The following is a 23,195-nucleotide window of genomic DNA, read 5'->3' as shown; positions in this document are numbered from 1 at the left end:
AAATACTATAACTTCTGAAGCATTCACCCTCTCTGTGAACGCTGATAATGGCTCTCGCTTGCTTCAATAAAGATCTCACTGAGAACTGGAACACTCCTAAAGCGATTGGGGTACTGAACACCATGTCCCGCTGATGTGTATACTGCCACTGCTGCCCTGCTTCTTGCCCTGAAGATGTCTGTGTGTAAATGTTGTTGTTGTTGCTTTTGTTGTTGTTGTTGTTGTGCTGTCCTGCTTGTTGTTTTTTGTATGAGACCGAAGACGAATCTCCACACCGTGGACAATAAAGATTTAACTAACTAACTAACTAACTTGTGTCATCTGGTATATCATTTTCATGACAGTTATAAGTGAGTAGGGTGTAGTGGTATTTTAAATCCCATTTTTTCCATATATAAGCATTAGCATTTTAAAATTCATAACACAAGATTGTATTTGCTAGTTGTAGCCCTGGACCTATTACAGTCCAACTGCTGTCACTCATTTTTGTAGTGTAAAAACAACAAGATTGTTAGATGATTAACAGGTTGTGTGCATATAATTCACAATTAAGATGAAAAAATGTGTTTATACATTATTATTAGATTATTATTATTATTATTATTATTATTATTATTATTATTACGCTTTTATAATTAAATAGTTGAGAAGAAAAAAATAAAATAAAGTTGTATTTTTTTAAGATAATTTTTTTATTTTTATTTTTAAGCTTTATTCATACCTGCAAACTCGTCGCTTTTCGGCGAAAATCGCCGTTTAGAATCAAAATATATGACCCACGTGAATCGTATAGATTCGAAGAGTTTTTGTTTTTGGGAGGGGGGTGGGGGGGGTAGCGGCAGCTGCCAGAGAAGTCAGCCAGCGCTTCCCAGACTGGACTGTGTGGGCGAGTTACCGTAGTGTGAGACAAGGGAATATCGTTATCTTGGCAATAAAACATCTTTGGTAGACGTCATGAGTATTGTCCAATCAGCGTTAAGATCGGGCACAAGCATCACTGCTGCCGCTGTGTGTTCAGACTTTAGAATTGGCTAAAAGTCTCAATCAAAACCCTTTTGATAATAAAAAATTAGAGGCATTGATTAAACACTGTCAATGCTTCAGAGGTTAATGTAACAGCCTACTGAAACAGAAACTATACGGGGGGACGCAGCTCACTGTACAGTCCCTTTATTTCGTCGCGCTGTCAGTTTGCCGACATGGCTCTCTGTTAGACTCGAGACATAGAAAAAGATCGCGGAAGCCGTTCCCGTAGACAAAGTTAACGGGCAGGATATCCCCGACTGATTTCATCCATCAAACCACAGAGTTTTTTTCTGAGCGGCGTCTCACTCGCTCACTGGGTCTCCCGGGTCCCGGTGATTTTCACCGTCACAGCGATCGACTCGCTGCTTTGCTGGGGCGGAGACTTTGTGTGAAGGTGATTTAACATCACGGTCGTAGACGAATGTTATAACTTTATGCTGCATAGTTTGCACTGCACTGTTGACCCACACAGGACTCTTAAGTGAAGCTGACAGTTTAATGAGCGCACATTGCAGAAATGAAGTGTCTGCAGTGCGCTCACAATCGGAGCCGACCGACAGCCCCCCCGCCCCACCAATTTATTTTTATTTTTATTTTTTAGTTTGTGTGTTTGATATTAACATCATATTATTATATCATACAAAAATAATAATACAATGTTTTGATCTAGATAGCCTAGTTAATAGCCCAATAATTTAATCAGTTCATCTGGGAGGTAATCCAAGTTTAACTGATCACGTCACGTTCACGTCCAGTGTGTATTGAGTTTATTTAAAAACATTTGGAAATGGGGCTCAGATGCCCATGCACTGTATAACCTATTTCAGCCTCATCTGTGGAAAAAAAGATAGCTGGACAACAGAGTTCTTCTGCTTCATTCCTCTCACTGCATTTAAATGCATTCATTATATTACAGAGAAATATGTCCCATAAAAGAAAAAGAGCACCAAGCCCAACCCAGAGGACCCTGCATAATATTTTATTTTAAATGAACATTTTAATGGAAAATCCAAGAAGCTTCTAATTCATCCGACCCAGTGTCTCCAAATTATTTGTTCACACAAAATTCCTCAGATTTAGCCTCTTAATTTCCCTCTCAAAGTGCACCAGATTCATGCATTTCACTTTAAAAAGTTTAAAAAAAATCTCCCGGGGGGGCATACCCCCGGACCCCCCTAGGAGGGTCAGGATCTCAGCTGGCTATTATTTTCACCCAGCTGGACATTGGAGGCAATAGTGGAGAACTCTGGTTGTGTGAATGATATTTAACAATAGCCAATCATTTGGACAGCGAAAAACACCCGACCCCCCTAGAGGGGACGGGTGTTTGTCACCTTTTTCACCTCCTATGAGTTTGCAGGTCTGTTTATTAGACAGTACAGAGTTGGAATGGGGAGATAGAGAGAAAGGGGGGGGGGGGGGGGGGGAATGACCTGCAGTAAAGGTCCACGGGTCGGATTTGAACCCGCGACCACTGCAACGAAGGCCAATATGGTACACGCTCTATCCACTATGCCACCGGAGCGCCCAGAAAGTTGTATTAGCAGCTCAAGACTGTCCTTCATCTTCATAGCGTAAACAAACAACAACAGTGTGAGATGATTGACAGGTCGTGTGCTTTGACCGGAGCCGTTTGACCGTTACACCCAACAGCTCTGACTTTGACCAATGACAGCAGACGTTCAGATGAGACGTAACACTGAGGCGCCAAAGTTACGTTAACGGTTTGAGTGACGATGGGACATTATAACCATAAACAAGGCGGATTATTTTCTCTTTTCTGGATCTTAATTTTTCTTCAATTTCTTTTGGAGGGAAAACTGGAGATGAAGAGGCTACAGATAACACCAAGGGACACACGACTGAACCGTGAGTTTTGCGTTTTAAAGGTCACATATTATACTCTTTTCTGTCAATATTATATGGTCTTAGAGGTCCCTAATACGTTTTTTTTTAGTTGTTTGCTGAAAAAATCGTTCAGATCATTTATTGTAGCATGCCTCTATACCCTGATTTTCAACTAATCTCACGGTGGCCTATATTTGAAACCGAGTTGCAGCTCCCCTCTTTTTATATACGATCTTTGAGCTTCCCCCGCCCCTTTCTGGAAACGAAGCCATTGGCCTCGCCCACCGTCTTTGCCTCGCCTGTGTTACCATAGAAACATTAGGCTACCCCAGGAGAAGAATCATGGCTAGTGCTAGTATCGCAGGAACTCAGCCGCACTTTGAACAGTTTGACCCGGAGTCAGACCCAGAACAACAAGAAGCTCCTGCCCAAGTTCAGACTTTGAGAATGCTGCAGGACGTTTCTGAATGGTAAATTAGTGTTTATGTTGGGGGCGGGGGAGGGGGGTTCAGCCGGTGTGTGTGTTGATAAGCTGCCTACCTGGCTACATATAGGCTAAGCTATAAGACACACACTGGCCACCAGTACTTTCACTGTGTTATTTATATTGTTAGAAATGTTCTTCAACAAGCAATTACATTTGAGTTGAGCAGTTAGTACATCATGTGTGTGTGGGGAGTAGTGACAAGTCACTGCTTCACCTAATGGTATGTAATGCAATATTTTGAAGAAGCCTTTCAAAACGGCTTCCTTTATTTAGCCTTTTTAAAATAATATATTATTGCTCATATATTTAAATACATTTTGACACATTCAGAATTTTCTCAAGTCAGTGTCATGGACTTTCATTTATATTTTCCTATTCAAATTCGGGCTGTCTGCAGTGTTTTGTAACTCCTCAAGGTGCATCAAGTCTGCTGCAAAGTTCAAACATGATGCGTTTTTACATTTTAAAAACCTTACTGCTCATCCCCCTGTATTCATTTTTAATTTCATTATAAATTCAAAATAAATATTTACATTTTTTGTGTAGGTGCACATGTGGAAATTGCGAACTGATGCCCACAGAAATTGAAAATGTGTGCTGTAAGGAGATACCAAAGGTAATATTTATGTTAGCTTATTTGTCTAATTGCAGCTTACATTTGTCACATTCCATGACACTTACCTTGTGTTATTCATCCTAGGTTATGAGACGGATGCAGCAACTACAGATAAATGTTGCCTGCATGACAGACCATCCTGGCTTGGACCCGGTTTGCTTGAATGTATTCTCATTACAGAATGCTTTCAATGTATACAGAGCAGACTATGGGCCATTACGACTAAGGGGAATAGAGCAGTAAGTACTTGTTTATATTTTGATCAGTATCATAACTATAATGTGTAATAATAGTAAATGCTGTTTATGAAAATAAATCTGTGATTTTATAGTCTTGCCTCTAATTTTTTTAGTGGAAATTTGATTTAATGTTCACAACACACAAAATGATATAATGCAATACGTATACACCTTCCTATAATTGGAGAATGTTATTATTGAAGATGAATTCACATGAGACCTTTTAAAGACACTGTAAAGCATTTATTATAAACAAAAGTGTGGCTTTGCAGTGTAATATATAATATATGTAAAAAATATTTAAAAAAATGTACATTCACTATCAGAATATAAATGTTTTCCAACGTTTCCAGTCGTTATAGATATCTAGCCTATCGATGCTTTGTCAGTTGGTGTTGGGGCTTCCTTGGACGGAGGATAAGAGTCGTCATTCCAGCCTGTGTGGTCCTTCGGATTCGACAGGAGTTTCCTGACGCCGAGGGGACATATGTCGGGTTCAGACTGCCTCTTGATTGAACCGGGACACATAGCCTGCGATGACGTCCTCCTTGTCCGGCCGCTCATACTGTGAAGACAGGTCAGCCGGGATGGGGATCTTCAGAAGGTCTTCCATGTACGGTGTTGGGTCCACGAAGACCTTCTCAAAGATGAGGTCCATCAAGTCATCCACAAACCCTGTGCAATAATTGACAAAGACATTTTTATATTATTATGTATATATTTGATTTTTTTTTGCATATCATGTTACTTATAATAGTGTTTATTTCTCAGGTTTATTTATTGTTGTATCTATTTATTGTCAGTGTAATCACAAGTATAATAGTAAATATAACATGAATATGTACATAACAGTTTTTTGAGATAGATAAAAGGACATTTTCACTTACGAAATGTGGGCTGTGTCTTCACTGGTTTGGCTCTGCATTCTCCCTTCCTGGCCTTTGGAAAGGACATCTTGAAGAGAGGGTCTCCATCAGCAGTTCTGGCTTGTTGTCTGTTAGCGTTCTCATTGAAGTACAGGCCAGCCAGGTATAGTCTTCAAATACAGAAAAGTGAAAAATTAATAAGGGAAGTAATCACAGAGAAAAAACACATGTTCTCAAGTTATACGTTACCACTTACCTGCACAGCATTCCAATAAATGGGAATCCAACATTTTTTGGAGCATATCGAAGGATGACGCTGTGAAAGGCCTCCAAAGATGACGTCTGGTGGTGGGGACTTAGTTTTGCAACATCCTTCAAGATCCTCTTGTTGGTCGTCACTTTCTCCATCTTGTAAAAGGCAGGAGTTCCTAAAGATAAAAAAAAACATTAGTATTTTACGTCGTAGTACTTAGTAATAACAGTATTTGCTCCAAATCTATAAAACAGGATGTGTGATGTGTGTCTTATAAACAATTTTGATCACAGATTTTAAAAACAAATTTGGTAAAGTTCCTGTGTATATGATTAACACACCTGCTGCCAGCCATTTACTCTGGTCCCTGGTTTGGCGGAGGGGATGAAGGCACACCGGAAAAATGGGATCCTCATGCGTATGGATGTCCTGAACATGGTTCAGGACGGAGGTCCATTTAGCCACTCTCTCTGGTCCGGTGGTTGAGGTTGCTGCAGTCCAGTAAATGTGGTTTCTGATGGACGGGATCCACTTCTTCAGCTTTTCACAGTCCCTCAGTTTGGCTATCTGGTCCAGTTTCTTTGAAATGCCTGTAATTTAGATTACGTACATTTATTTTCAATTAAAGTGAATCCATAGAAAGACAGACTTAGCTGTCGTAAGTAGTGCATAACTTAAAAGTGTATGTTAATCTTTTATAAACATACAATTAAAAATGACACTAAAACAGTACTAGCACTAGTAACAGCTGCTATGTGTGTGGATAGGCCATCGGTAGGATGCTCTTTCTGTAATGATCACGCATTGATTGATTCATATTATTTTGTGTACTTTCCCTTGGTGTTTGCACATGTAAATAGGTAAGGAAATATACCTTTCTCCATGTGCCATACATCATAGAACTGGGTGATGTTGCTTTCCCTCAGAAACTTCTGGATTTGTGGATGGCGATCCGTTACAATGCAATCCAGAGTGACACCACTTGCCTCCAACAATGCCAAGCTCCTCTTTAGACCTTCCTTTTCCATGTGGTAACTTCCACCAACCTCATTGCTCTGTGCAAAAAATTCAAATGTATATACAAATTTAAAAAATATATAACATGGACAAATGTATGAATTGAAATTTAAAAAATTGTTACAATTTCATTTTCAACACTGACCTGAACCAACTGGATATCAACAACTGTGTTGGTCTTGAGGTCCATCATGGTGTAGCTACCAAACTTTGCACAGTGCCCTGTGATTAACAAAAAACAAAAACAATTTTTTTCACTCTAGGTCATTATAGTCATTACATTTTCTTTCACTGTGGTGTGTGGTATTTTGTCATTATATTAGAGTACTAAAAGTAAAAAATGCTATTTCTGTAAAATACCTGGAGAGTCTGCCCTCATGTCACCACCGACTATAGCTTTTTCCTCTTGACTGAGCTGGTGCAGCATCACATCCTGTGTCTTTTTCCACATGTGTACTACTGCTGGCTCGATGTACATCCTGGCATGCCGTCGAAAGGTGTCATACTGGAAAAGCTGCAGTTCCATTGCCTTGAAGATCTGATGGTAGATTAAAAAAGACTGATTATTTTATAGTTGATAGCATAGTAGTTGTATAGCATTTTGTGTAATTTCCTCTGAACTTGATACCCTGGATTTAGCAACATTACATAAAGGCCTATTGATACTGCTCATTTACCTTTTCTAGTGTGAAAAAAGATGCTCCACTGACATACACTGCCGCAGAAAGGTGTATGTTCCCAGCTGGAGTACTTCCGAGGACAGGTTGACTTTTCCAATGTCTGTTGAACTGACATCTGGGGCACAGCTGGTCCACCGATAGAAAGGTCCCAATCCTTCTGGTCTTAACGTCGCATGCCGACTTGCAAACAGGACACTCTTCAAACAGCTCCATAATGGACGTCTCATAAACTATATATTTTTTAATCTGATGGGTGGGACATGATTCTTCAGCTCTGTAAAAATAAAAACAGAGCAACAAATGATATGTTGTTAGGGCTTCAGATCTCATTTTGCACATCTTCAACGATAGAAATGCTGTGAACTACGTTGGTAATTTTTATGGAAACATGCAGTATTTATTCAGACTCCATAATTGTCTGCTCGTAAATTGGCAACTGATCACATACAAGTGATTAGTTACACACACACACACACACACACACACACACACACACACACACACACACGTAGGGATATTTGAGTAACTCACGTCGTATCCATGGGCTCTGTCATGGCTGTGGAGGAGTCTGCAGGGTCATATGTGTCGTCCAGCTCCTGTGAAGGCTCTAGGAAAGAGCTGCCCTCAAATGAGTCGTCTTCCTCCTCCAGGTCCAGACGTGGTCTCTTTGAAGGTCTCTTTATTGGTGTGGAGGACAAGTGTAAGGATGATACAGTGGGTGTACCAACCCCAAAGTCTCTGCAGGACACAGTAGCCTGGACACCTGTAACAGAGTTGTATATATTTATGAAATCTAAACAATATAACAAAAGAAAAATACATAGCATTACTATTACTATTTCGAGTATGCAGCAGCTAATTCTTATAATCAAAATACCAAAAAATACAACATATTTAGTACAAACCTTCACTCCTGAAGTGTGGCTTAAGAGTCTTAAAAGACAATTGTGTCCCAACAGAACGTGTCGATGTGGGGTCTGTCTGACAGGCAACTTCCCTTGTTTGAGCAAATGGTTGTGATGTCACTGACGTGCTGGCCTGTATGTAGATGAAAGGCTGGAGGTTACAACAAGTTATGAACTACGAGTAATAAATATAAATCCATTTTAAGTATGGAGGAAAAAAGTACACCAACAGTTTACTTCAATTGACATACTATTGCAAACTAGAAAACAAAACATTTGTGGGTTTTGCATTTATAAAATAGTGCAGGATGCAGCAGGATAGCTATTGATGGCATATTATATATATTTTGAGTTGTAATAGTGCTGTAATTGTGTCAGTTATACACGTATTGCATTATCAATAAATAAGAATTGATCGGCAGGCCACGGTAGCTTTTGCTACGTTGCTTACATGTTCTTCTCAATCAAAATGGATGCCGTTGTTTACATTCCTTTTTTGATTTACACGAGAAGCTTCCCATCCTTTGTCTTGTTAGAAACGCGGCATTATTAGACTGCAGCAGGTCAAATAAATGTGTTTATCTTAGGCGCAAAAGCCATGGGCTAAACATAAGCCTGGGGCTGAGCCAAGGGGCTAAGCTAAGCTAGCGGAATATGCTAACCAGTCTTCCTATGCAATTGAATAACATTGAAAAGATTCATTTTAGTGTCTACGTTTGATTTCCACACAAGGAGCTTCCTATACTTTGTCTGCATAGCAACACGGCATCATCAGACTGTGTGTGCTGTAATTGTGTCAGTTATACACGTATTGCATAATCAATAAATAAGAATTGATCGGCAGGCCACGGTAGCTTTTGCTACGTTGCTTACATGTTCTTCTCAATCAAAATGGATGCCGTTGTTTACATTCCTTTTTTGATTTACACACGAGAAGCTTCCCATCCTTTGTCTTGTTAGAAACGCGGCATTATTAGACTGCAGCAGGTCAATTAAATGTGTTTATTTTAGACTGCAGCAGGTCAAATAAATGTGTTTCTCTTAGGAGCAAAAGCCATGGGCTAAACATAAGCCTGGGGCTGAGCCAAGGGGCTAAGCTAAGCTAGCGGAATATGCTAACCAGTCTTCCTATGCAATTGAATAACATAGAAAAGATTCATTTTAGTGTCTACGTTTGATTTCCACACAAGGAGCTTCCTATACTTTGTCTGCATAGCAACACGGCATCATCGGACTGAAACAGGCAACATATATGATTTTCGAAGGGGCGCCTGAGGCTAGTGTGTAAAGGATTAGCAAAGAAAAACAGCCCTCCCTAGCCAACATAAAACATTTACCTCCGTTCCTTTGTGTCTCGCAGTTACTTTTTTACATGTGGAGCTTCACCATTTTTCATTGTTTACTAAATATTTGCCGGCATAAGCGAAGACAAAGAAACCATGCGTAGCATTAGTAGGTAGCAAGCCAAGGGACCAAAGCTAAGCTAGCGGCATATGCTAACCAGTCTTCCTATGCAATTGAATACCATTGAAAATATAAATTTTAGTGTCTACGTTTGATTTCCACAGAAGGAGCTTCCTATACTTTGTCTGCATAGCAATACGGCATCATCAGACTGAAACAGGCAACAGATATGATTTTAGAAGGGGCAATATAGCCTGAGGCTAATGTGTAAAGGATTAGCAAAGCAAAACAGCCCTCCCGAGCCAACATAAAACATTTACCTCCGTTCCTTTGTGTGTCGCAGTTACTTTTTTACACACGGAGCTTCACATATTTTGTCTGTTTACATTATATTTGACGGCAGAAGTGAAGACACAGAAACTGAAGCGAATACAAAGAAACCGGGGCCTGTTGCACTATGTAGCTTGCATTGAAGAGTTACGTTCGGTAAAAATCACACAATTCATCATATAACACTGCAAAAAATAAACAAAGAAATAGATAAACCTACCCCTTGCTCGTTCAAAGTGGAGTTGTTGCGGATTGTTGGAAAACACCCTTCTTTGAGCTTTAGCCTCGAGGCAAGTCCTGCGGTATACTGTCCAAAGTTGTGGAAGCAGTCCAGACTGAAGTGGTTAGCACACACAAGTAAAAATTTTGGTAGGCTTGTTGGGACATTCCCATCAAAAATGAAATCAATCCACTGTGTCTTCAAATCCTCTGCTGGTGGGAGAATATGAAGGCTTCTGTGTTGGTTAGTGCAGCCAACAACTGAACACTCCTCATGCCTTGCTCGGGACATCTTGTTGCTAGGAAGAAAAAAAACACTGTGGCAGACGGCTGAAAATGTCTGGGCTATATGGGGTTGGGAGGGGCGGTGAAACTTGATCGGTGGGTGTGCCATGTGCTTATGGCAGGTGGAGGTTCCTGGTTTCAAAATGTGGGGGGGTGGCTGTGCCGGCTATGACGTCATAGCCGGCGAGAATTCTGACTGGAGTATTTTGGAGAGGTTTTCAGAAAGGGGGAGGGTGAGGAAAGGAGAGATTTTTTTTTTTTTTCAAACTTTGGCAGTCCGTAGGCACACCGTGGACCCATAGTTATGTTCCAACACATTTAAAAAGTGCGTTTTGCATAATATGTGACCTTTAACGGAAGAACTGGCTAACGCGAGTGTAGCCTAGCTAAAGATATTAACGGTTTTTTACGTCTTTTTTTTTTTTTGCTGAAAGGTTAGGGTTAAAAAAAGCTATCAAAGTTGACGTAGCCTGTTGATTAGTGGGCCATCCTATAGTCAATGGGACGACTGTATTGCACAATGAACTCGTTAAGAAAAACCGCCTTGCCACTGCCCCCTATCACGGTGATGGTGGATTTACCAGAAATAAAAGATTTGCGGGGGTTAGACTGTATACGTAGATGCCGCATACATACAATACAATGAAGAATTTTGGTAAAAAAGCTTACGTTTCTAATTTAACTAAGTATCCCGTTTAATAAATACATCTCTGCCATTTGTAACAAACCAAACCGCTCGGAGATCGGTTGAAAACCCAGTGAGTTATGATTATGTAAATCTTTAATTGATGTTTGCCTCGGTTTGCTAGCAATCAGTAAGAAAGTGTGTGTGTGTGTGTGTGTGTGTGTGTTTTATAGCAGTGCCAGTTCCTGCTGTGGATCGAACAAGAGTTATTTTCTTCTTCTTTTTGCCGATGCTCTTTGATTGACTGAGTGGAGAAAGAGACAGACAGATAACTTGTTAAACATAATAAGTATTTCCTATTCTCTTACTGAATAATAGTAATTTGTTATTCACTCCTGACCTGCTTGTTTTAGCAAGAACTGGGTCATGTATTCCCGCCCCAGCTCCCCCTGTTATTTGCCCCTCTACGTATGTCCGGACTGATGACTACTGCTGTGAACAGGAAAACATCTCTGCTGAAGGTAATGTTAAATCTGCATTCATTTGAAATAAAATGTTCCGTTTTTAGGATTTTACCTTTCACCGCTACTTTTGTAACGTTGTGTATTTAGCTACAACATTTTTGAAAAGCTTTGCAGTAATGTCTGTTAATACTAATATTGATAAGCCAGCAGCGCAAATAATCTACAATATCTCGGTTTATTGATCATCAACGTCTTCACCCGTAAATTGCTACTTAATCCACCGACCTGATGTAGTAAGTTTAGTCAGTGAATTGAACTATTTCCTAAAATTACTTGAAAAACACTTGACGTAAAAGTATTAAAGAGCATAACTTCAAGTAGTACATTTGAGCTAGATAACAGTGTATGCTCGTACAATATTGACCAACATTGGTTTTAAGTGTATGTTGTTGTGACCTATTTATGACCGGTTGGCATCGGGGGACAACACTGCGACTGCTGCGCCCATTACATCTGGTTCTATCGCTGACTTATACCACTGTGCTACAGGATGTTGCTATCATTATGGGTGGTTTCAAAATAATGTTATTCGATATCGAGAAATAAGATAACCTGGTTCTTTTGTTTGCCATTGCAGGCACTAATGGACGGCCTTCTCTGCTGGATACTGTCGAGTTGGGGCCTTGAGTCTCTAATGTCAAGGTAAGCTGATGACTGGGGTCCACTGTTATAATGGCCACTTAATATTTTGTCATGTTGTGCCATTATCTCACCTTGTGTTGTTAACAAAGTTGTTATCGATTTAAGAGCAGAAAGATTAATAATATCTTGTTTGAAACACTTTACATTCTCTTGTTGAAAGGTATTTTAGAGGATTGTGTTGTAACATGATATCAGATAAATTGTTACTTCATGCCAACAGTTAAACTGTGTGTGAAGGGAGAGAGGGAGGGAGGAAGGGAGGAAGGGAGTTTATCTTATCAGCCAAGATACGCTTGACTGATGGGGAAATTTAGGAACTTTAATTCAGCCATGTTCAATCAATAATGAGTCGTCATTAAAGTAAGGCAAGGCAAGGCAAGGCAAGGCAAGGAAAGTTTATTTATATAGCACAATTCAGACACAAGGCCACTCAAAGTGCTTTACAGGGGCAAGATTAGAATACATAAAACACATTATAAAACATTTAAAAGCAAATAAAAGAAGCAAATAAAATGAAAATTGTAGGTTAAAATGGAAACAAAAAAGTCTTCAGACTCGATTTAAAAGAACTGAGAGTTGCAGCAGACCTCAAGTTCTCTGGGAGTTTGTTCCAGATTGTTGGTGCATAATAACTAAAAGCTGCTTCTCCTCGTTTAGTCCTAACTCTAGGGACTGTAAGTAGACCTGTCCCAGACGACCTAAGGGCTCTGGACGGTTCATAACGTATCAGCATATCAGTAATGTATTTTGGCCCTAAACCATTTAGTGCTTTATAAACCAACATCAGTATTTTGAAATCAATTCTTTGAGTTACTGGAAGCCAGTGTAAAGACCTCAGAACTGGGGTAATGTGATCTACTTTTTTGGTCCTAGTGAGGACTCGAGCAGCAGCGTTCTGAATTAGCTGAAGCTGTCTGATAGATTTTTTTGGAAGGCCAGCAAGGACACTGTTACAGTAGTCAAGTCTACTAAAGATAAATGCATGGACAAGTTTTTCTAAATCTTGCTGAGACATAAGCCCTTTAATTCTTGATATGTTTTTTAGGTGGTAGTAGGCTGATTTATTAATTGATTTCATGTGTTTCTTGAAATTCAAGTCGGAGTCTACAACAACACCAAGATTTCTGGCTTGGGGTGTAGTTTCTAACATAATGGATGTAAGCTGTGCGCTGACTTTTAATTGCTCATCTTTGGCACCAAAGACAATTACTTCAGTTTTATCGTTGTTTAATTGAAGGAAATTTTGGCACATCCAATCATTGATTTGTTCAATGCACTTACTCAGTGCCTGTATCGGACTGTAGTCTCCTGGTGATATGGTTATGTAGATTTGTGTGTCGTCTGCATAATTATGGTAGCATAATTTGTTCTTATTCATAATCTGAGCTAGTGGGAGCATGTAGATGTTAAATAGAAGAGGGCCAAGAATGGAACCTTGGGGGACCCCGCATTCAATATTTGTCCGCTCAGATGTGAAATTGCCTATTGACACATAGTAGTCTCTATCCTTTAAGTATGATTCAAACCAGTTTAGTACAGTTCCAGAGAGTCCAACCCAGTTTGCTAGTCGATCTAGTAATATGCTGTGGTCAACTGTGTCAAAAGCGGCACTGAGATCCAGTAAAACTAAGACAGAACTTTTGCCACTGTCTGTGTTTAAATGGATGTCATTGAGGACCTTAACCAGAGCAGTCTCAGTGCTGTGGTGTTGTCGAAAGCCTGACTGGAAGACATCAAAGCAGTTATTCATTGCTAAGTAGTTATTTAGCTGTTGATAAACAGCTTTTTCAATTATTTTACTTAAAAATGGTAGGTTAGATATGGGCCTATAATTTTTCATGAGTGATGTATCTAGATTGTTCTTTTTTAGGAGTGGCTTGATGACTGCTGTTTTCAGGGCCTGTGGGAATACACCTGTCTGAAGGGACATGTTGACAATTTGTAGAACATCTGAGGCCATACAGCTAAAAACAGTTTTAAAGAAGCCTGTGGGCAGAATGTCAAGGCAACAGGAGGAGGAGTTCAGGTGTTGTATAATGTCCTCCAGGTTTTTGTGGTTTATAAGATAACATTCTGTCATTGTATTTGAATTGATTTTAAGAGGGAACACATATGTTGAACTTGGTATTGATGCAGTGACAGCTTGTCTAATTTTGTGAATTTTCTCAGTAAAGAAGGAGGCAAATTCATTGCAGGCCCTCGTGGAAAGATGCTTAGACGCTACTGGCACAGGAGGGTTTGTTAACCTGTCGACAGTAGCAAACAGGGCACGTGCATTGTTGTTGTTTTTGGTGATTATGTCAGAAAAGAAAGACTGCCTTGCATTTCTCAGTTCTGAGTTAAACGTGCACAGTTTCTCTTTGAAGATGTCATAATGAACCTGGAGATTTGTTTTTCGCCACCTGCGTTCTGCTTTACGGCACTCTCTTCTTTCTATTCTGACCTGCGGGGCATTTCTCCAAGGAGATCTTTTCTTACCAGAGACAACCTTCATCTTAGTGGGCGCAATAGCATCTATAACACTTGTAAGTTTGCCGTTAAAGTTGTCTAAAAGCTCCATAACTGAGTTACAGGGGAGGGGTGGTATTAAAGAAAATGCTTGAATAAATGTTTCACTGGTATTTTCTGTGATATACCGCTTTTTGATTACTTTTGATTGATCAATTGTGTGCACAGACATTTTACTCTAAAAAAATAAACAGGAATGGTCCGTGAGGGGACCCATATCTGCCACTGTTATGTCTGAAATGTTCATTCCTCTGGAAATTATAAGGTCCAGCGTGTGCCCTTTGTTATGAGTTGGTTTGTCAACATGCTGATTTAGTCCAAAGTTGTCAAGGACACAGCACAGTTCTTTCGCACATCTGTCCTCTGGTTTGTCAGTATGAATATTGAAATCTCCGACGATTAATACACAGTCAAACTCATTACAGATTACAGACAGCAGTTCAGCAAAGTCATCAAAAAAGCTTGTATTGTATTGTGGTGGCCTGTAAATACTAATGAAAATTGCTCTAGAGGCTGAATTTAACTTGAGAGACACATATTCAAATGAATCAAAATTTCCATAAGACATCTTTTTGCATTTTAGAGATTCTTTAAACAGAATAGCAACCCCCCCTCCTTTTTTATGCACTCTGGATTCACTCACAAAATTGTAATTTGGGGGGGCGGACTCTATGAGAACAGCTGAGCTGTTATCTTGGTCTAACCAAGTTTCAGTTAAAAACATGAAATCAAGATTGTGCCTAGTAATAAGATCATTAATTAAAAATGTTTTTCCTGCCAAGGATCTGATGTTTAATAAAGCTACATTTAGTGTGTTCGAAACATGGTCACCCCGATTTATTTCAGCCGATTGTGGCTGAAGAGGAATGCTTATCAGATTTGATACATTTGCAGAATTTAAGAGTTTCCTGTTTCTTGAGATAAACCTTGAGAAACAGGGCCCCGGCTTATCCTGTGAGTCAAAGGCGATAACTGTGTAGCCGTGGCCCGGTTCGTATCAACAAGTGCTTTTATTCCGTAAACAAGCAGGCTCATCAGGCTGGGACGGCTGCCGATGACGTCGCGGTGGGATCAGAGGGGGTGTGCGTGGAGGGGTGATGAGCTGGGCGCTGTGGCTAAGATTGACGAGTTGTGGGGGGGTAGATGGACGTCGAGGACGGGGAGTACATACAATTTCCATGAACTCCGGCTCAGGAGAGGATGAAGAAAGGGTGGGTGTAGGAGAGAAAGGAGGAGAGAGAGGTCGGCTTGGTGATGATCTGCGGGGTCCAGGGGAGACGGGGATGGGTGGAGCCCCCTCCTCTCTGCCCTGATATCTCTCATGGTCTGAGCTGTCATCTGGGGCCGGCAGTTGTCCTTCGGCGCTGCTGCAATGCTGTGTTTTGACTTTCTCCAGTATCTTGTCCTTGGCACGAACAGATGAGTGTCGCAGGACGTAGAATACATTTGATATGAATACTTCTAATCCTGCCTTATTTAGGCAGAGTCCATCTGTCTTAAAAAACTGCCTGCGGTTCCAGAAAGTGTTAAAATTGTCAATAAAATGCACTGAGTGGTCGGGGCACGCAGCTGAAAGCCACGTGTTCAGTGCCAGCAATCTAGTGAATCTCTCAAGTCCTCTTCTGATTGGTGGCAGAGGACCACTGATATACACCTCAGCATTCAGTGAGCTGACCGTGTTCAGGAGATCTTTAAAGTCCTGTTTCAACATTTCAGACTCCTGCTTTACAACATCATTTGACCCGATGTGCAGAATGATGTTCTTTACAGTTGTGTGTGAAGCAGCAATGTCCAGGATTCTTTTTTCTAAGTCAGATACCATATCATTTGGATAGCAGAGTACTTTAGTGGTATCAACACTAAACATGTTTTTCATATCTCTAACAGAACAGTCTCCAACAATCAGATTTTCAGGCCCGGTTGTTAGCTTGGTTAGCCCGGTTGTTAGCTCTCTCTGTGGCTCTTGGCTTTCGGGCCTTACCTTGCGGTGTGAAGCTGCTGTGTTATCCAGGTCATCAGAGGGAAATTCAGGGACTTGTAACAGTGGGGTGAACCTAGCTACGAAGAACTTTTAAATATTTCTGAAACAGTCTAATTTTTCCTCTGATGATCATAAATTACATGTAACAGCAAACGAGACCATCAGTACAAAAAATCCTATTTTTATATAGTTTTTCTTAATGCCTTTGTCATGGGTATACGCTCACCGAGGAACAACAGCTGGCGTGGTAAAAACACTACTGCTTTTGTCCAAAGGGGCGCTAGAATGAACACACACTGAAAGTTCCTCGCAGCACCTTTTAAGATGGATTAATATTTTCTGATAAAGTCAATAAGTTACTTTTATTAATGTTCAATACAGAGGAAGTGTGTAGGGCGGTTTGGTCGTCCACTGGGTTACAGGGTCAGTGGTTCGATCCCCCGTCTCCCCGCCACATGTCCAAGTGTCCCTGAGCAAAGAGACACTGAACCCTAAATGTTTCCTGATAGTTAGCTTGCACCCTGCGTGGTAGCTGCTGCTATCGGTGTATGAATGTGTGTGTGAATGGGTGAATGTGTACAAAACAATGTAAAGCGCTTTGGGTCTGCGAAAAACCAGGGAAAAGAGCTTTATAAGTGGAGTCCATTTACCATTTTACCATATAAAAACTACTCCCAGAACTTTCTCACTCCAAACACCATTTCAGATAAAACTGTGTGTGAAGGGAGTTCTCTTTTATCAGCATAGATAAGCTTTTTGGATGCCATAAGGGGAAAATTCGGGAACTGTAATCGAGCCATACTTAATCAATCATGAGTCAATACAGACGAGACAGTCCACACTGAAAGCTCACCTGTGTCTACCTCTGAACCTTTTACTGTGAAAACGTGTGACCACAGACTCCCACACACACACACACACACACACCTCCACACACACACACACACACACACACACACACACACACACACACACACACACACACCACACACGCACACAAACACCCACACACACACACACACACACCTCCACTTATATAAAAACTACTCCCTGATCCTTCTCACTCCACTGCATTCCAGAGCATCGTGAAGCCAACAACAAAGGTAAGAGCTCTTTGAAGTGGAACTTAGAAATACTATAATATAAATTGGAGGAAATGTATTTTAACAGAATAATAACTAAACAAACAGACTTACATTAATTTGTACAAGAAAATATCAAATTGACAATGGGATATGAAATTATAACTGAATGAACTACAGAAAATGGCTAAAAAGTAATTAAACATTTAATATACTGTATATGTGTTGGGCTTTTTGAATACATCATATATATTGAAAATGAAAATAAAGTTATATATTATTCCATATTGCCACGGCTAGTAAATATGATAATTTAACTACCAGCAAGCTACTGCAAAATTAAGTTAAACTTCTAGTTTAATTATGATAAAGTGGAACTAATGATTGAAGTCTTTGCCTGTTGCTGTGTTTCAGGGCGTTATGTGGAGGCTGATTGTGTGTGTCAGTCTGCTCTGCTGCAGCTCTGAGGCCCAAGTGACCTGCAGGAATGAAAACGGTGCTGCAGTGGACTGGTGAGTTTCTTTCTTATCCTTTAATAACACGTTTCCATTAAAGTTAAAGCTTTATAGAAGTGCAATGTAAAATTAAGACTAATTACAGATTGCTATATCTCCTCTTACTATATGATGAGCACAGACGCACAGAGAAGAGTTTGTTACACTTTGGGCGGTGGTCCAATGGTTTACAGGGTCGGTGGTTGGATCCCCCGTCTCCCCGCCACATGTCCAAGTGTCCCTGGGCAAAGAGACACTGAACCCTAAATGTCTCCTGATAGTTAGCTTGCACCCTGCGTGGTAGCTGCTGCTACTATCGGTGTGTGAATGTGTGTGTGAATGGGTGAATGTGTTCAAAACAATGTAAAGCGCTTTGGGTCTGTTTACCATATGAGACCAGTGATTTATAGAGTCTGTATTGTTTCTGCTGACTGACGTTTCTCTCCTCTGCTCGTTATCAGGTTCATCATGTACAAGTTTCCAAATATTAAAGACAAGTTCACCGGGTTGGAGTATCTTTACATTGATTCGACTGGAGCGTCTGTGACCAAAAATGTCAAGCCCATCAACCACCAGACAGGCGTCCTGGCAAACACCCTCGCCCCCATGTTTAGACCAATCAAACAAATGGTGAGAATGAAAATTATATTTAACATGTTTTTGACATTTACTTTATCTTGTATTCTGTAATTCTATTAAAGGTGCTACGAGGAACTTTTTAAATATTTCTGAAACAGTCTAATTTTTCCTCTGATGATCATGAATTACATGTAACAGCAAACGAAACCGTCAGTGCAAAGAATGCTATTTTTATATAGTTTTTCTTGTTGCCTTTGTCATGGGTATACGCTCACCCAGGAACAACAGCTGGCGTTGTTAAAAACACTACCGCTTTTGTCCTAGAATTAACAAAAGCTGAAAGTTCCGTTGAGCACCTTTTAAACTTTTCATGAGAGGAAACCATGACTCAAACATTCTCAGTCATTCTGCAAACTGAGAGAATAATGTTTCTGACTCTTTCTTCTCTTTCTTCTGCTTCATTTATAGCCAGACAACTTTGGATTCATCAGTTACAGCGATCAACCTCCAGGAGCTCAGGCCAACAGCGACTGGTTTGGCCACAGTAAAGGTGAGGAGAGAAACCTGTGTTATGGCTGAGTTCCAAATCTCAACCTCTTTCTTTTTCCTATTCATTTTTACAAGAATACATTTGTACTAAAAAAAAACACACACATCTGTCTGTGTGTCTGTCTCTCTGACTGCCCATCCGTCTGTCCGTCTGTCTGTCTTCTGTCTGTCTCTGTCTGTGTGTCTGTCTGTATGTCTCTCTGTCTTCCTGTGTCTCTGTATGTCTGTCCGTCTGTCTGTCTGTCTGTCCGTCTGTCTGTCTGTCTGTCCGTCCGTCTGTCCGTGTCCTCAGGAGTCGTGATGATAGACAAGACCAACTGGTTAAGCACTGGAGTCTGGCTCGTACACAGCACACCACAGTTCCCTTTCAGAAGAGAAGCAAATAACTTCTATCCACAAAGTGGAATCTCAAAAGCTCAGACGTTTCTCTGTGTAACATTCAAATACGACCAGTTCCCAACAATAGGTAATATGTTGTTCCCTCAGCTGTTGGCTTAAACAAACTAGGGCAGTAGCTTTGTCTTTCTTAAGCAATGTAAATGATTATATTCCATGATGTCTCCCGTATGCTTTTATGCTTTTATGTTCTGTGTTTTGTATTTATTATGATTATTTGTTTGTTGTGTGACATTGTTAACTACTGAATGCAGAACAAATTGCCCCTCTCTCAAATATTATCATATTAATCTACATATAAACGTCTATGTGGCTGATCTCAATATTATTTTTTATTATAATTATTAATCATATTATTGTTGCGTTTTTTAATATTTCAAGGTGCCCATCTGCACAGCATCAGAGCGTACCCGTTTGACTATGACGTCCCGTTTGGTTTTCATCAGGACCTTCCATATTTGATGACGATAATTAACTGGAGACAAAACCCCCCTCCGATTGATCCGATTAATTGTCAGTTTCTGCGATCAAATGCTGGAAATGGGTTTTACATCTTTGCTAAAAATCAGTCACCGGACGTGGAAGGTGAGAAATCTACATCATCAGAATCGAGTCAAAGTCAAGTCGCTTTAATGATTATAATACAATATGTTCCAGACGCACGTGCACACACACACACACACACACACACACACACACACACACACACACACACACACACACACCCCTACACACACACACACACACACACACACTTCTACACACACACACACCCCTACACACACACACACACACACACACACACACACACACACAGACAGACATACAGAGGAATTGAAAATACGTTTCTCTCAGACCCACTGTACAGTAAGTTATATATACAATAAATACATTCTAAATAGTGCAAAAGGTAAGGCAAGACAAAACAGTATAGAAAAAGTAAAAAAAAAAATCAATTTTTACAATATGAAGAACATTATTTGATGACTGTGACTCTAGTGTCTAACAGCTGTCTCTCTCTCTCTCTCTCCCTCCCTCTCTCTCTCTCTCCCTCTCTCTCTCTCTCTCTCTCTCTCTCTCTATCTCTCTCTCTCCCTCTCTCTCTCCCTCTCTCTCTCTTTCTCTCTCTCTCTCTCTCCCTCTCCCTCTCCCTCTCCCTCTCTCTCTCTCTCTCTCTCTCTCTCTCTCTCTCTCTCTCTCTCTCTCTCTCTCTCTCTCTCTCTAATCTCCATTACATAGCATCGGCTCGACTCAATTATACTCTCCTGTATTTTTAAATGTTTCTATTTGGATAATATATTATCGTCATAATATTACAAATATTTTCTCACCTAAATGCAAAATGACTCCATGATGTTTTGGAGACACTAAAGAAATATTTTGATGACCATGATGAGGATAAAATTATTAATTATTTTATTCAGGATAATCCTCATGAAGTTTTCTTATTGTTCCATGTCAGTATGAAGCTGTTGTAAAGATGCTACGAGGAACTATTTGATATTTCTGAAACAGTCTCATTATTCCTCATAATGCCTTTGTCATGGGTATACGCTCACCCAGGAACAACAGCTGGCGTGATAAAAACACTACCGCTTTTGTCCAAAGGGGGCGCTAGAATTAACACACACTGATAGTTACTTGGAGCACCGTTAAGGTTTAAAATGATTTCTCTAACTAACATGACTCTTCTTGTTCTTGCAGTTGGAGATCTCTACCTCGACATTGCAAACGGAATGCAGAGTAATGTGTACGTCCAGTCGTGGCCAACTCTCGGCGACAAGTCCTACTGTCCAGCAAACGGGTATAAAATCGAGAATATCAAATCTGTAAAAACTGATTGGGGAATCTGGCAAAGTGGAAATGATCATTCAAAGTGGTGCATAGCTACAGATCAAAACAAGCCGTTGACATGTATCGGTGACGTGAACAGAGCACAGAGCCAATACAAACGGAGCGGGGGGGCACTGTGCATTTGGAATGAACAGGTTAGGACCATGTTTTACGGGTTGATAAACAACTATGAGGCCTGTCCATAGTCAAGGCATGGGCTGATCAATCCTCACCATCCACATTATAAATCTTCGTCTCACTGTATTTTTTTTGCTTTGGTTTATAATTTCAAATCAACATATTTCTGAATCTATGGTGAAGGGAAAAAGCTCTATAATAGTCTGACACCTTTATGATTATTATCTATTATCCTTGGTATGTTTCCATGGTCACCAAATGGCCTTTTTAAGGGAAACACCTGGACAGACCCTCAGTAAAACCTGTAAACTTATATTGTTATTAAATTTAAACATTGACTAAATAGGTCTTGATTTATAGAGATGGTGGGCACCGTAGATGTAATAGCAGCCACCACTAGTTTTACTACTAACACCCTCCTGTCCGGTGCCGGGGATCCAACCAGAGACCTCATGGTTACTGGGAGGAGGAACCAGAGACCTCATGGTTACTGGGAGGAAAATAAAAATACAATTGGAATTAAACTCCGTAGTCTATAGAACCATGATCACAGTTTGACCGGTTTGTGGGATATGTTAATGGGAATGAATATCATAATCATGTGTATTTGTGTTATACTGCCATGTATGTTGTTGGGAAACTAAATACAAGTAAACTCATTGTAAAGGAGTTCTGACCTGGAGAGGGTTTGACCTCCTCCTGTGTGTGTGTGTGTGTGTGTGTGTGTGTGTGTGTGTGTGTGTGTGTGTGTGTGTGTGTGTGTGTGTGTGTGTGTGTGTGTGTGTGTGTGTGTGTGTGTGTGTGTGTGTGTGTGTGTGTGCGTGCGACGTGCGACGTGCGTGCGTGCGTGCGTGCGGGTGAACTGAAAACATCTACACACTGTGTTGTATGCACTTGCTGTTTGTTGTTCATTCTAAATACTATAACTTCTGAAGCATTCACCCTCTCTGTGAACGCTGATAATGGCTCTCGCTTGCTTCAATAAAGATCTTACTGACAACTGGAACATTGTGTCATCTGGTATTTTTTTTTTTAAGATAATTTTTTTGATTTTCAAGCTTTATTAGATATTACAGAGATGAAGTTGAAATGGAGAGACGGAGAGAGAGGGGGGGGTGACCTGCAGTAAAGGTCCATGTGTCGGATTAGAACCCACAACCACTGCAACGAAGGCCGGAGCCAATATGGTACACCAGGTGTGCCCATTACGTCGATCCCGATCTACTGGTCAGTGTGGATAGATCACATGACATTCTTTCAATTTAAAAATAAATTAATTCTTTATTTTTTATTTTATTTTATTTTTACTGGCTCAATAAAGGCTCCTTATCTTTGAAGGCCCCAAACAACGTTATTTAAAAAATAAACAATTGACTGGCTCATTATTGACCCCTAACCTTCGTAGGGAGGGGGGGGGGCATACAGAGATCAGGGGCCTATATTGAGCTATAGTGTATTAAAAAAAAATAAAAAAATTCACAGGGAGATTTTTTAAACCTGTACATTTTTTATTTCTGCTTTTTGGTAATTCTGTGTCTCCAAATTATTCCAGAAAACAGTACTAAATATCTCACATAGGACGCAGCTGATTTAGCCTTAGTATTCTTCTCAAAATGCACCAGATTGATACATTTTACTTTAAAAGGTTCAACATTTTCTGACGGGGGGT

At 40.3% G+C, this 23,195-nt stretch overlaps 1 protein-coding gene across 1 annotated transcript; it reads left to right on the top strand.

Moving 5' to 3' along the window:
• Positions 1 to 7,572: 7,572 nt before the first annotated feature.
• LOC307270631 (deoxyribonuclease-2-beta-like) lies at positions 7,573 to 22,473 on the top strand (the record flags this gene model as incomplete). The annotated part of the gene is made up of 9 exons (XM_080054512.1): positions 7,573 to 7,797; positions 7,992 to 8,072; positions 17,535 to 17,558; positions 17,952 to 18,049; positions 18,493 to 18,661; positions 19,079 to 19,160; positions 19,452 to 19,625; positions 19,937 to 20,140; positions 21,260 to 22,473. 9 exons carry the CDS (start codon positions 7,573 to 7,575, stop codon positions 21,592 to 21,594), a joined length of 1,392 nt encoding a protein of 463 aa, XP_079910638.1. The 3' UTR covers positions 21,595 to 22,473.
• Positions 22,474 to 23,195: the final 722 nt, after the last annotated feature.

The sequence above is a fragment of the Ammodytes marinus genome, assembly GCF_949987685.1.
Source record: "Ammodytes marinus genome assembly, contig: scaffold_97, whole genome shotgun sequence".
Lineage (NCBI taxonomy): Eukaryota > Metazoa > Chordata > Actinopteri > Uranoscopiformes > Ammodytidae > Ammodytes > Ammodytes marinus.
Note: the sequence above shows the minus strand (reverse complement) of the source record. Positions and strands in the feature narration are given on the sequence as shown.